The sequence below is a fragment of the Lipophrys pholis genome (genome assembly GCF_963383615.2).
Source record: "Lipophrys pholis genome assembly, chromosome: 22".
Taxonomy (NCBI): Eukaryota; Metazoa; Chordata; class Actinopteri; order Blenniiformes; family Blenniidae; genus Lipophrys; species Lipophrys pholis.
Window position 1 is genome coordinate 8,317,577 of NC_137644.1, and position 15,593 is coordinate 8,333,169.

Sequence of the window (15,593 nt, forward strand, 5' to 3'; positions counted from 1 at the left end):
GCCGTGGATTGTAGTACCAGTAGTAGTGCTTTGGAAAAGTAGCAGTCTACCCAGTTTCCATGGAGATGGAGGGGGGGAATTTTTAAGAAAAGTTCCACCATTTTCAAAAAGTTGCATTTTCAGTGAATCCAGGTGGCGCAAACGGGGCCTCTGTATCTGGTTCTTTTTGGTTCACCATGCAATTTTACTTTTTTTAATTTTCGTTCCAACTTTGAAACCCCCCCCCCCCCCCAAAAAAACCCCAAATTGAACTCTTGATGAGAAATCGCTAATTCCAGCACAGTTGTACCAAAAGCATTTTGCTATCAAAGCAGAACACCCCTTCGTGTTGGACTGAAACTGGCAAAGAAACTAGCAAACTTTAACTTTGCTAAGCAGAGCGTTACACCTCAAGATTTACAGGATGTGAATAATTCATCATGTGTTGCCGAGTTGGTTGTCTGCCAGTCCAAATGTTTGCCGGTTTGATCCCCCACCTCACCTCGTCCATGTTACCCCCAGTCGTGTGGCATAATACAGTAAGTCCGTTCATCAGCAGTTTTTCATGTCCTCATCTACAGATTGATAAGCTGTATACCGCTATTCCAAACCCCGAAGAGTCACAACGTGGTGAAAGTCGTCACGTCAATCTAACCACAGTGACAAAAGCTACTCTTGTGTTTTGTGCGTGCGTGTATTTGTTCTGGCGTACCGAGTGAACAAACCCTGGGTTGTTTTGATAACTCATGCTCGTGTAAGCAGTGCTGCGCCTCTGTGTCGTCGCACAGTTTGGGATTCAAACCGAAACTTTTGGTTTGCTCATACAAAGATGCAGCTAGATTTGTCACGGCACCGTTTGTACTCATGGAGGATTTACCACGAAAGACTGCCCAAACCCTTACCCCGTGAAGAAAATAGAAAAGGAAAAACAGGAGTGAATTGCGTGAAATGTGTGGCGCTGGGCGCCGGCACAGTGTCTGACCCTTTGTAACGTGACAGTAGGAGTTAGACAATCAGGATGGAAGTAAGAGGCCAGGCGTGAGTCAGAACGGACCGTTTCCCCCAGGAGAAATTGACAGAGAGGGCGGGATGGAGTGGGAAGAATGGCATTGGTGAGAGGAGTGTGTGAATGTGTGTGTGAGGAGGTGGCGATAATGAGTTCACAGGAGGAGGTGCGGTCCTGGTCTGCAGCCTCGAAGCTGCAGAGGTGAAGAGGCTTGAATGAGGTGCAGAGAGGAGAGCGCTCATGACAGAGACAGGGGGAGTGTGCTCATGTGCTTGTTGGATGTCGCAGTGTAATTACTTCAAGATTAATGTTTCAGTTTTCTGACTAATTAAATTGGTTTCCCGAATGGGCCCAGTGACCGGGACAGAGACAAGAGAGAGACAAGAGAGAAATTCTGTTACCATCTTCTTATTTTGGTTTTGTGCTTTGCATTGTTTTTGATTTCCAGGTTTTCTTTTCCGTTATAATTACTTGAGTTTCACATTTTCATCTTAGTTTCTGGGTTTGGGCTTTTTACAAGCACCTTCCTTCCAGTGTCTCCTCTCCATATATCTGAATACTTCCTCCTTAATTGTCTTACAACCACATTAGCATTCCTGTCCAACAGCAACAAGAGCGGAGATGGCTTCTCTCCTGAACGTATGCGAGTTCTCCAGATGCTTCGTCTTTTCCAAACAATCTAAAGTAATGCCTGATAGGTAAATTGGAGACTAAATTGAAACTTGCAGCGAGTGTCTGCTTGTCTGGCTGAGTTAACTTTGTGACCATTGAATGGTACCCTGAAAAATTGAGACGAAGAGACGAATACATTGAAGTGAAACTTGTTCTCAATAGAAACAGAGCTCCCAAATGACTTTTTATGCTCTGTGTTATTATTAGTGAAGTGTTTGTGTTGTCTTTGTGTGTTGAGTCTGCATTTTGTTTTTCCTGAAACACACGTTTGGTAATAGTGGATGGATGGTCAATTCCACTCATGTTCTTCTCACCTGCTGCCTGATTCCTCCTCCTGATGACCATGTTCACCTGGCCGTTTCGCGCCGCCCCGTGCATCAGGTCGATGACGTATCTGTGAGGCTTCCCCACCACTGGGATCCCGTCCACAAAGAGCAGCTCGTCGCCTGGTCGCAACCGCCCATCCAGATCTGCTGGACTCTTCTCGATGATCGCCCCGATGAGGATCTGTTTTTTTTTTATATATATATATACAGTATATGAGAATTAGTGGAGCTGACAGGGTTTTAAAAACAGATTTCTAGTGTCACATGCAGTGTTTGTTAAATTTGGTTGTTATTGTGATCCATAAAAAGCTTAAAAAACAAGACTGGGGGATCGCTGTGCTCCTTTAAGAGACAGTGACGAGACACCAAACGCAGCCAGAGCCAGCACTCTCTCGGGGGGGGGGGGGGGGGGGGGGGTCAACGGTCAGAGGTCTGCAACCCGAGGCTCAGAAGTGAGTGACGGCCGTCATTGCTCCACGTGGCGTTCACAAATGACATATAAACAGATTTGTTGTGAACAGACACACTTTCAAAGGGAGTCTTCACAGTTTGAGGTGACAAATGTGACACTTCAATAAAAGAAAGAGTCAATATTTCAGCAGCGACAACACGCGTCACATCCCACTACTTCGCTTGTCTTTCACTGCAGGCGATCAATATTCGATTAAAACCCCGGTCCTCACTAAACTAAATCAAAAACAGGAAAGACTTGAAGGAAAATAGAGGTTTACCTGTATCTTTAGCACAATAAGTGAAGTGAAATTATCTTTATTTTGAGAGTTAGGTCCCGTTTACACAACGTTTTCAAGTAAAAACGCAAAACTGTTGTTTGGGTATCCGTTTACACAGTAACGCTGCTTGGAATCACTGAAAATGCAGGTTTTTTTAAACGGTTTCAGAGGTGGAACCGGTTATCAGAACGTGAAACTTTTCGGAAAGGAAACATAAAAATGCTGCGTTTTCACTCCAAATGATGTGTAAACAGGGACAAGTTTTCTGAAACACTACGAATTTTCTTTGCATGGAGGGGAATAGGGGGATCGCAGACCCCTGGGTCGGGTGTATGAGGTGTGTGTTTGTAGTGGGTTAGAGAGGGAAAAAAATGACAGGGTTCCACGCCCATCGCCATACGAGCCTTCTCACGCGTCTCCGGACTCACAGGCTGCCCGGCCTCATCCCCGCCCAGCACCCGAAAACCAAAACCGGACTTCTGCCGGCGCAGGTGCACCTCGAGGTCCTGGTATTCAGCTGCTGAAACAGTGGGGAAAAAAACCAAAACAAAACACCCAAACAATTAAAAAAACTCTCTCACTGGAGTTCAAAAGCAGTTTGTTCGATGAACAATTCATGGGTTTACCTGTAGAATCCACAGGAAAAACAGTCCTTGGCTGGGTCGATTCTGGATGGAAAAAGACAAGGACTCCATGAACAGAGTAAAATGAGCATGTTTTGCACTTTCACAGCCTCCCAGTGATTCACACCATTAGTGGACAGCGCAGCATTAAACTCAGACGCTCCAGCAGAGGCAAAAACAAGGCTCGAAGGCCCTGCCTCAGCAGTAATGTCACTGGAGGGTTCCAGCATCATCTATAAAAGTCGGGGAGTGCCTACAACGAATAATAAACCAGTCCCGTATTTACAGTGCGATGTGAGCACTCATCTGCAATCAGGGGTTTCGCGCGACGCCGTCGTCGTCGTCTGCAAAGCTGTGAAATGAACTGAACCGCAGACAAGTGGCTGCGAATAAAAAAAAAAAAGATTCCGATTGTTATTGTTTTAATCAAAGCGAGCGCTCTGCTGGGACTCAACGGGAGGGAAATCACGACCGATGACGATTGGAGCGATGCTTCTGTAAACACAGACCACATACATACAACTCCGGCAGTTTTGAAGAATGGTGTCAAAAGCAGTGTTGAGCTCCAAACCACCCATCCCCCTATCATCCCAGACAATCAGAAGATATTTATAGTTCTAAGCATACTAAGGTTGGATCAAACACACTTTTGTCCCACGTTATATAACAATAACACAATAAATCAATAGAACTGCTGGAGGAAGTCCTAAGAAGTTACTTTCTTCCATTACTAAACTGAAAAAGAGAATTTTCCAAATCCATTACACATAAACTTCAATATTTCAAGCCTTTTCCAATTGTATTTTCTATCTTATCGTCTTATCAAAATCAGAGTATCTCAAAGTTCAGATGTTCTCCCTGATGCCTCAAAACCACACAAATATTTAATGTTATTATAACCTCACATGTTATATGAAGAACAATTGGAAATAATGGGGATAAATAAAGCAGACTGACCCACACAGTTACTGACAGAAAATGTGTCAGGGCAACTCTAAAATAATAAAAGGGATTATTAAGAAACCTAACTAAGGAAGAAACAGTCGTGTTACGTTCCCAATTTAATTGCATTCCATATATCTATACCTGTAGTGACCTCTTCCCGTGTAGATTGTTCTGATTTTATTTACCCATTTTGCATTTAATATCTAACTTTAAAAATATTCAAAGTGACAAAAATACAATTGTAGTTATCATGGCTCTGATATAATATTCATTAAAAGCTAAAAAAATAAATAAAAAAATCTCCTCATAAGGCGTTACGCTCCTGTTACTCTGCATAATAAACAGATCCCAGTGTGGGCTTTCTTAAAATGACACATGGTTCAAAGTTTTACTCTGTTTACATAACTGCTGACATTAATTTAATAAAGGTCAAAGAAATCTCATTCTAAGGGGTAAAATTGCCCCGAGTTACGATGCTGCAGAAACAAAGGTCACATCCTGCTGCACCTCCACCAGTGAAATGGGCGAATGGAGCACTTTTAAATTATATTGGTTCCTTTTTTTTCTCCTCTTTTTTTTTTTTCCCAAGGCAGGTCCTCACCCGACCCGAATCCCTAACCTTTTACTGAAAATAGGATCAAACAAAGAAAATGCTTCAACGATCACTGAGCGACCAACCAAAGAGGACAAGGAGACACAGACACAAAGAAAACAACATTTGATAGAGAGGCCCTCTGACAGCCACGTCCTCATGAATAACAGCTGACTTACATAAGAGTGAAAAATCGTCCGGAAAATGAAAACTACTCGAAGACGAGCGGCGACACGGCCGTTCCTACAGAAATTCCCAGCAATGATAATTACTGCACCTTTTGAAACTTGAAAAACCGAGACTACCAAGGATATTTAACAAGACACTGTGGGGATTCACTTGTTGCATTCAGCTCAGAGACGTTGCATTGCTTTGTATTCCTTTTCTGCACTCGCTATAATACATTCAAACAGAACGACCCTCTGCTATATACTTCCCCTCAAAACAAATTCACTGTGCTATAAGCTCACCTTCAAAGTTAATGAGATTTATTCGAGAGACTATGTGGTCCCGACAGAACTGGCTCCGTAATGTATGTGCATAAGGAGAGCAAAGTCCACGCTACGTATGGTAAACTAACAAAAACACAAAACAAACACGCTTTAAGGGCTTCTGGGAACTTTAATCTCCTGCTGACCTACGGTAAACTATCATAACTACGACTTAGCAAACTCTAAACTATATATGTCTTCACCAACGAATCAAATACTTTTGACTGTATAAAACTGTACAGATTTCCTTAATACGAGTGTGTAAACTGCTCTGCCTTACAAGAGTGTTAAATAAAAGTCCACACACATAAAAAAAAAAAAGCCCATTCGCTTTGTTTTTAATCAGTAAATTTGCCATCAGGCATAAATAAGTCGATAAAAAAAAAATTGATGTGTCGGACACTTCACAATCCAGGAAGTGGTAATGTTGCTGCGCTGTGGAATAACGTCCCCGCCGTAAAAAAAAGATCAGCTGCCACGCGGAGTGTTTATTCACAGTCACATCTCAGTTTACGACGCTGGCAGGATGTCAATGTGAGGATGTAAAGAGTCGGTAAGGAAATAACTGTTGGGTTTCGGGAGGTTTTAAGTGTGTGTGTTTTGCCCGGTGGAGGAGGACCGAGTGAGGTAATGTGTGTAACGACCGGCTGCAAACACTAATTGGAGAATATATCTGCAGATGATGGTTGGAAACTGAAATATTTGAGTTGGAAATCCAGCAACAGATCATTCAGTTTGATAGAGAGGTTTCAGCTCCAGAAGTCACCTCGAGAGGGGTTTTCACAGTACTACACCTGCAGCAGGCGCTCTGGTACTTACGCCTACTGTCATAGATAGCCCTGGACTTCTCATAAAGCTCATAGGGGTCTGGTTTAGCCAGGGCCAAGGCCTCGGAGGCTGAGTCTGGGGCCAAGGCCCTGTGCAGGTGGTATGTTGGGAAGGGGGCGCTGTGGGGGATAACGGAGGCCGGTAGGCTGGTCTGAGCGGAGCCGCTCTGGCCCTGCTGGGACTCCCACTGCTCCAGAACCTGCGAAGCACAGCAGCACGAGGGGGGTCAGTATTATCCTTCAGGGGGTCGACCCCCCCTACAATTCAGCTTCTTAACCATGAAGGAAACGCTGAAAATGTGACGTACAAGTTGATTTTTGATTAGTTTTGACACTTTGCAAAGCACCGTCGCTCTTAGGTCCAGCTGCAAACACCATCAAGCTTTTCATGCTCACAGAGAACAAACAAACCAGAGAGTCATCACCATCACATTAAGACCAAATTAAACTTGAAGTTATTGTATTTATTTATGTTTACTATGAATTATGCTGACTAATAGGTAAATATATAGATGACAAGATAAAGCTTATAGTTATTTGTTATTGGATTTATAGCAGGTAACATTAAACATTTTATCTGCGATAAGTCATGCATTTGGCAGAATGACTTATTTTTAATTGAATTATAAACATTTTAATTCAATTTCATTGCCAATATAGTGATGACAAAATTCAGAAAGCACTACCAGAGGCAAACAATTTCCAGACACCACAAAGATATCACAGAATGGAAAATATCAAATATAGATTGTCAGTCTGTGAAACAATTTTGTAGTAACAGCCTGGAAAGAAGCTCAATTATGCAAAAAAGTGTCCAACGTCTATAAGCAAAGTCGTCAATTAAGTTTGTATATGTTGGCTGAGTAATGTGGGACAATCTTAAGTTGATAATAATTGATTTAAGTTTAAATATCTATACAATATCACTGAAACAGATAATGTGACAACATATAGCTTTTATCACATGTGCAATAATAATAGATTTTTGTGGGGATGTTTTTGCTGTAGAATTTTGGTTCTGAAAACTGTTAATCAAAATCAAAATAATTTCAAATATTTTTCTTTTTCACTATGTTGTCCATAACAATGACAGAAGACTTTATTTGCTGCATTCATACAGATATGGGCCAAATACTGCAGTACCACCGGGAGTTGTAGGGGGCAGTGCTGAGTTCAGGTGCGACGCCTCAATGTGTTTGATGGCCTCTAAGACCATCCGACAAGCTGTCAACCTTAACAAATATCAGCATCAAGCTTACCTTCATCTGTGTTAGTTATCGTTTCCTTTTTTCTTATCAAATTTAGAGCAGCGCCCTCTGGTGTACCAATTGCGAAATGCTCATTCCAGCGCATTGGCTATATACGTTGCTTGTACAGAGTTTAGATAACTTCTCCACTTGTGTTAACAATTCATCATATTTTCTCATTATATAAATTTTATTGGATCCTGTTTCATAGTTAAATAATTATCTTTCCTCCCTAATAACATGCTTCATGCTATTGAATGTAATGATCTGCAGCTGCAACTGTAAGATTCAATTTCTTTGTTATTAAGGGACATACACTTAAACTGGCTATATAAAAAAGTACCACTGCCATTTATTATTATTATTATTATTTATTCTCAGTGAGCATGTGGAGGTCAAAAGCTTAACAGGCCTGCAGTTATCTGTAAAGCGACCACTGGTGCCTTGAACAAACTGTCAATTCATACAGTTAGTGAGGTTAGTAGGTGAAATCAGCAAAACGCTGGCAGCTCATTCAGATCACAGCGTTAATCAAGGAACTGTGCAGAGAGGAAATGGGAAAAAAAACAAACTTGAGACATAAAGAGGGACAGCGCCATTCTGTATAGGGAAAGGACTTTTACAAGGGGTTGGTGATTCATTTCCTCAAAGGGGGCACAAGAACAACTGGGAAAACTTTTCAGTTCTGCTGAATCTAAACATATATCTTATTAAAAGCGCCCCCAGGGGAGACGCAAGCCACAGTTTGAGATTATCTTTCTCAGGCTGAGTTTTGTTGGGCAAGCAGTAACTAATTTGCATGAATGTAATCCAGGGACACGTTGGGAAATGTGACGTCTGAAGTAACTGTCAGCTTTGACGATGGTTTCAGAGCTCCGATGAGACGACACGACACCGAGCAGATAGTCAAGATGACATGTCAGAGAGAGAGAGATATTGAGAAAAAGAGGAAGAGAGAGAGAAAAATTTAGTGAAAAAGACAGGAAGAGACAGGGTGAAGTAAATAGAGCAACTGAGAGAAAGAGATAGAAACAGTGAGTAAGACTGAAGAGAGAGAGAGAGAGAGAGAGAGAGAGAGAGAGAGAGAGAGAGAGAGAGAGAGAGAGAGAGAGAGAGAGAGAGAGATGTGTGGGGTATAACTACCAAGCATTGAAAAAATGCTACAGTGAGATCAGCTGCATATGCCGCACTCTAATATGGAGAAATGTGGGCCAAGCAGTTCAAGATGTGCTGAGAATAAATATCAGCTTAGTTAAAAGAAAAAAAGAAGAAAAAAAAAAACAGCTTTTGTGCAGGAATGAAGAGTTCTTCTGCTCTTTGTGGTTTGAGCCACCGTTGTGACGCACGTCCATATCGGGCAGGCGGCTCAGACTGGGGACCTTGTTAAAGCTGGGAGTAGACCACTGCCTCTGCGTGTGTGTGTGTGTGTGTGTGTGTGTGTGTGTGTGTGTGTGTGTGAGAGAGAGAGAGATTAAAAGCACTGAAATCAGCTCACACTCTGCCTATGATCCGACTTGCACTGCAGCACGGCTTCTCTGACGCGGCCTTCTTGAGAGAAAACATCAGGCGACCTGCAGGATCGTCGGGATCCGGCAGACGAATCTCAATATGCTCATTAAGAGACTAAAATCTGTGGAGCAGCGGGCCGAGCCTTCACCGGACTGTCGGTCGATACGACAAGTAGGTGATTTCCTCCTCCTTCCTTTATTAGACAGATTCCTTCATATTTCAGTCTCTGAGCTCCAGAAATCATCCTGTACCACATGATACCTAATTAAACTGGAGCTGAACTCTGAGTGCGACGTTTCACCTTAAGGCAGGCCTGCCCAGGGTGGGGCATCCAACAAATTAACACCATGGGGGGGGGGGGGGGACTGGATAGCTGTTTCACTTCACAGCTATCTAGAGCTCAGAGCCTCCAGCTAGGATTATTTGGAGGGGGACGGAGGCCATCGATTATGTCGCCAGGGAGCTGAAATGATGAGCAATGAGGGGATTTAAGGTTTTTTTCTTTTCCACCCTCGCTGGTGGGGATCTGGCACGAGGAGGACATGAGGTGGAGGGGGGGGTCAGGGGATGGTCAGAGCAGCGATGGGAGGGGAGGACGCCCAGGCATGAAATGGATTACACACTGAGTTACACAAAGTGAAACAAAGGAGGATGGATAGGAAAAGGGCTGAAACATAAGGTCTGATAAAGGGGTGTTGGGAGGACGGAATCAGTAATGGGCCAGGAGAGGAAACGATATATACAAGTGCTTTTTTGGGAGGAAGTTTGCAGCGACGTCACGTGAAATCCAGTTAAGGTGAAAGATAAACGACGGCATGGCAAAAAAAATTAAAATAAAGCAAAGCATAAAAGTGCAGGAAGGCTTTGAAGATAAAAGAAGTGGGTAAGGTGCTCACTGATAGAGAGCAGCACCGGAGCATAACAGCATAATGCTAATGATTCTCACGACACCGAATCGGCCGGTGAGTCACGTCCGACCCCCAGGATCAAAGTCTGGAAGTGATGTTATGAGTGAGGACACTTGGACTTTTTGCCACAATGGACAATGCAGGAATATCAAAGGCGAGCTTGCTGTAAGCGACATACAGTGAATAGTAAGTGGAGTTAGTGGGGCTGAAGAATGACTTCAAAATGGCACAAATGTGCACAAATACAGAGTCATTCCCCAGTGGGCACATTCAGTTTGCACACTGGAGCCACTGGTGCAAATCTGCCAAAGACTCGTGATTAAGAAGCAGGGATGTGGGGAACACTTGAAGTCGTTAGGGTTGATGCATGTTACCTGCTTAGGGGTCTTCCAGGGTGAATAGTGACCTGCAAAAAAGGAAAAAAAAAGAAAAAAGAAAAAAAAAAAGATGGAGGAACTCATCATGAGACGTGAGATGGTGTTTAGTCAGATCTGATACACATAAATCCAAATAACAAGTTAATGCCAGAAGAGTTTGTTAACCAGAAGAATGGAAAAATCTGAAAACAAAAGAGAATCAGGCAGAAAATGGTGAAAAAGAAAATAGTATGTCTGATCTGGGGATATATATATATATAAGAGCTTTCATCCATCTATCTCTTCATGTCTCCTCTTCTTCCATCCATATCGGGGGGAAAAAATAACAGAGAAACACAGAAACCTCGAGCCCATACAGCGTCCTCCAGCTCGCCCTGATCCATCACCAGACCAGCAGCAGGTCCTTGACTGACCTCAGGCTCAAAGCCCAGCTGGTGTACACATGGTAAATGGTGACTGGATTCCACTTATATAGCAATTTTCAACTGCTTGACCAGTCCCGAAGCGCTTCATAGAATCCACTGTCTGAAACCAGTTCATACCACAGTGTCTAGTTCACAATCAACCACGTCTCTCATCGATGAGGTTCTTCTTGAGTCACAGACTTGTTGGGGCAGAAAGCCTTTGGTGGTCTGGAGATGCTTTGACTGGAGAGAAACGGTCTTCAGTTGGCAGTCAGGTTACCAAACAAACAACTGGTGGTGCTCCGATCGATCGCCTCCGATCACGATTGGACGATTTACGTGAAAAAGTGATTTGGACAATGTTGGGCGATAAAAGACCTTTTATTTATTTGACTGTCTGCACTATTTATCCTGTTGCGAGCCTTGATGTTTTTAATCTGTTGAAGTTAACGACAGCAGGTCAATTTAAGTGTTTTTCAGTTTTATTTCCTCAAATTTTGTCAGTGATCGGCAAGATAAAACCTGATCAGAATCCCTACAAACAACCCATAAATACCCCGAAAAAGGATGACTGATTACCCTGCTAAAGGCTTTTCTCGTCATGCTCAAGTAAATAACTTAGTGAGTTATACTCTCACATATGTGAGATTCGTGCTGTGTGAAGAGTTTTCAGCGACAAATTTCAGTAAGAAACAACACTGATTGATGAAGAGTCACAACAGTTTATCTGAAACTCAATTTCACCTTCAGTCCATGTGGGAATATTTCATCAGACCCAAAACAATAAAGAATATTGAAAAGTGTGACAGAAGCAGGCGGGCGGAGAGAGGATTAGATTTTTTTATTTATTTTTTGCCTTTAAATCCAATGAAGGACAATCAATGAAAAGCTTTTTGGGAGCACTTCTCTCTGAGCCGGTGCGAAGGGCGCAGCGACGGGAGTGAAGAAGTCCTGCGACCTGAGCTAAGCTGAACAGACAGGAGCGGAGCGGGGGGGGGGGGGGGGCTACCAGGCATCACTGACCAAGGGGGGGTCTTAACTCAGGCATTACAGACATTTAGTTGGACTGGGGTTGTAAGAGTGCCCCCGGGCTGAAAGTAGAGAAGAGGGGAGGCGGGTGAGCGACTTGGAGGATGCGAGAGAGAGAGAGGGAGGGAGGGAAGCTGTCCGTGGTGCTGGAAGCTCTCGGACCGAGTGCTAATCAGATGTGTCAGCTCGGCTGCAGGGAGCTACATGAGCCCTGCGGCGTCAAACTTGTTCCTAAATCCTGAGCTCGACGGCGTTCCCCTCTGACGGTAAGCGACACCCCGTCTCCCCCGCCATAGTTCATGTATCCCGCAGAAACTCCCTGGAAGTGCGCCTGTGTGCTTCTGAGCACTGACACAGCTTCTATCAACACAAAAATGGAAACGGTTCAAGTCTTTCCTCAGGTTGAAACTCCTGGCTCCTGGTCCCCCCCCCCCCCCCCGATTGCCATCAGATGAGCAGGAGAAATTACAGGAGGCTGCAAGCCTGATTTACTGAAGAAGTGCAAGAGCGTCTACTTGTAAACAGACACACTGAAGGTCTGTGTATCTGGATATCAAGAGTTTTCTTGTTGTTCTCACAGCTGAGATGAGATCTCGTCTTTGGACGCCCCCGCCCTCCGGGGGTCGTCACATCAGATTGTGACCAGCAGGTTTGACTTGTCACATGTTTCTACACCCTTCCTGATCCCACCCTGGGAGGGGGATTCTGGTGGCAGCGGGATTTGACCCCCCCCCACCCCCCCCCCGACCTTCCATTCTTGAGCTGGCTACTGTAAACACTTTGAAGCTTTGCGCTTTCAAATGACCTTCAAATGACCGAAATACAAAGTCAGAATTTTCCCTCGATGGTTTCCACTAGGAGCAGACGTGGAAGAGAGGTGAAAATACCTCCGCTCAGGCAAATATTTGTGTTCATCACAGCGCTTCATGAATCTAAATGCAGAGACAATAGGAAGAAGACAAAGACCAGAGGGATGGAAACAAGAAACAAGCTCTTGTCTGGAGGTGAAATCTCACTTTAATCAGTCTGATTCTAACAGCGTTGCAGTGAGTGGTTATTTTTATTCGGCTGGTTATTTTCTATGATTGATGATGGTTCTTTTTGGTTGTTTAAAACGTCAAAAAAAGGAGCAAAATGTCTTTTTCACAACCCGAACTGCAGCCTGGAGGGCTTTCAGCTGTCCCGACCAACTGTCAACAACCGGAGGATATTCCCACATCCCTCATTAATGGTACATAAACGCTTCGCTCTCTCAAACGCAGCTTGTTTCAGTGTCTACACATCTATAAGGAAAAACATGAATGCAACGACAATTACTGATGTAAAACTTTGTACATAAATTAATCTTTTATCAGTGCTTTTTTGTTAAATGGCTCATTCAGAGTTGAAGTTCAAAATGTACAGTAAAGTAAAGTATCGGTATCGAACTATCCTCTAATCTAAAAGAATCAGATCGGGACGCCCCTAATAAAACCGAGCCTCTTTTCACTCCCAGCGCTCACTAATTCAAATCCTCTTTTATTCCCTTGTTAACATGGCTGTTCCTCCTGCAGCCTCATTTAACAGCCATGTTCTTGGAAATCAGCCTCGTTGTAACTGTGTGCAAAACAAAATTATTTGCGAGGCACACACGCTTGAATATGCATGATATTAAAGCTTCTGAAAAACAGCACAATTCATTTAACCACGCTCACGCAATCACCGGCTAATCACTCCGATCCATTAAAACTCAAACCGGAGCGCTTGATTTGTTTAAGAGGCAGACCGAGGTGAGTAACCGTGCTCCTCCCACACACAGCAGGCGGGGAGATGAAACGCAAACCTTTCACTTTCTGGGATGTGATTCTGCTCTCGATAAGCCTGAGTTTTAACCCTCTCACTCCACCCTGGTCTCAGCCGCCGGGCTGAATCCCCCTCGGGGGCAGATAAGACTGGATATCGATCGCTGGGGTTGGATGCTGCGGGGAGGGGGGGGGACAGAGTGTGAACACGGCTGACAGTCTGCGGTGGGCTGGCGGAGAGCCAAACTCATCACTCTATAACTCTCTGCTCCCCGTCTCCCCTCCTTTTGTTTCACACTGTCCTGTCTTGTAGGCGCTCGGCCGATGAATCACTGTCTCGTTACACGCTGATTCCCTGGGAGGCTCGGTGAATCAAACCGCCTCTAACCGAGCGCGCCTCCCAAAGGAAACCTGAGAGGCGAGAAACCCACAATTAACAACAAGGGTTCAAAACTCACAGGCAATATGGCGACATGATGTGTTAGTAAAACAGCTTTAATACTATTATTTTTTTTCCATAATGACCGTTTATCATCATTATATTATCAGTATTCTATACGTCTTTATCTTTATTTCTATTAGATGTGTTAAGCTTTTATTACTAGTGGTATTATTGTTTATTTAACTGCATTATTGCACCTTATATTAGTGTCTTTTTTTAGTTACGTGGTTGAAATATCTTCCAAGTTTGTGGTCTGTTTGCTTGTTGCTCTCCGTCTCTGTCCTTTTCTTAATTTATATTCTGTCGCCTCCAACAGGAAACAGAAAGTCTTTGTGTCTGGATCTGGTTCTACAGGTTCTACAGGATCTACAGGTTCTACAGGTTCTGCAGGTTCTGCAGGTTCGAGATGACTGTGTTGTATTTGGAGCTATGGCAATATAATTGAATTGGGTTGTTGTTAAAAAAAACAACTGCTGAGACGCTCCTTAAGTCTTTCTTGATATCTTCACATGTGACCAATTGCTCACGTTGCTTTCTTATAATCTGTGCCCTCTAGTGGTGGGCAGATCAACATCGGTATTACCGATACCTACGTTGGTATCGATATCGAAAGATATCAGTGCAAAGAGAGCGATACTCAGTTTCACTTTCTCTCCTGTATGCATTCATGCTGCTCCATCATGAACTCTCTACCTGAAATATTTTGTTCTAATTTGTTCTGAAGTGATAGTTTTGTAGACTTAGATTATAAAAAAATAAAAAAAAATAAAATCCAGACATTACTATGAATGGGAGAAAATTCAGTTCAAACAACAGTAACTGTTGTTTGACCAATTTTTGTTATTATGATAATAAAGTATTTTCAGTTTACCTATAAACTTCCCAAATTCTGATCTCGGTTCAATTAATTAATAAACCAAAAGAAACATCACAAAAACACTTCAAGGTCATGAAAACTCATGCAGATTTAGCAATCTGATGATGCGTTAACCTTGAATAGTAAAAAGTATTGTTAGTGGATCGGTATCCGTGACACTGGCCCTGTATTCCCTTGGTATCCAATTGATACCAGAGCTTTCAGTATCACACACCACTAGTTCTCTCTCTTTTTGTACCTTCCTGCAGAGATCTCTGAGAAATATTGATCCACTTCCATGAAGTCAGCAGTGAGTGGTTGAGTTCAATCCGACGAGTCCCGACGGAAAGTTCTGTTCTTGTTTAGAGAGACTTCCCTCAGTGGGATTGATTATTTGAATAAAGCAAACTGAATTGTAATGAAATGGTGAATCCGGCCATGTGCTTGTGTGGGAGGGCAGGAAAGGGTGGTGGGGTGGGTGTGGGTGTGGGTGTGGGTGGGGGTGGCGGGGCGTGCTAGCAGCTAAACAGTTGAGCGTATACGTGAAAGAGCTGCAAGTCGAAGTGCTAATTGCAGCTTCGTGATTCAGCGAGGACACAGGCTGTTAATGGTCCAGATAGCCACTAATGAGGCTGTCTGCCACCACACACACACACACACACACACACACACACACACACACACACACACACACACACACACACACACACACACACACACACACACACACACACACACACACACACACACACACACACACACACACACACACACACACACACACACACACACACACACACACACAGAGGAACCATAATTACCGGTGATGGGAGACAGCGCGCCCATTT

The 15,593-nt window shown here is 43.6% G+C and overlaps 1 protein-coding gene across 1 annotated transcript in view; it reads right to left on the reverse strand.

Moving 5' to 3' along the window:
* LOC308127197 (membrane-associated guanylate kinase, WW and PDZ domain-containing protein 2-like) overlaps window positions 1-15,593 on the reverse strand; it is an 84,771-nt gene that overhangs the window by 13,501 nt on the left and 55,677 nt on the right. Inside the window, exons 9-13 of the mRNA XM_080492068.1 lie at window positions 10,231-10,262; window positions 6,185-6,392; window positions 3,341-3,382; window positions 3,119-3,234; window positions 1,972-2,164 (exon numbers count right to left, since the gene is read on the reverse strand). Of these exons, the coding sequence (XP_080348194.1) occupies window positions 1,972-2,164; window positions 3,119-3,234; window positions 3,341-3,382; window positions 6,185-6,392; window positions 10,231-10,262 (591 nt within the window). The remainder of the gene's footprint in view (window positions 1-1,971; window positions 2,165-3,118; window positions 3,235-3,340; window positions 3,383-6,184; window positions 6,393-10,230; window positions 10,263-15,593) is intronic.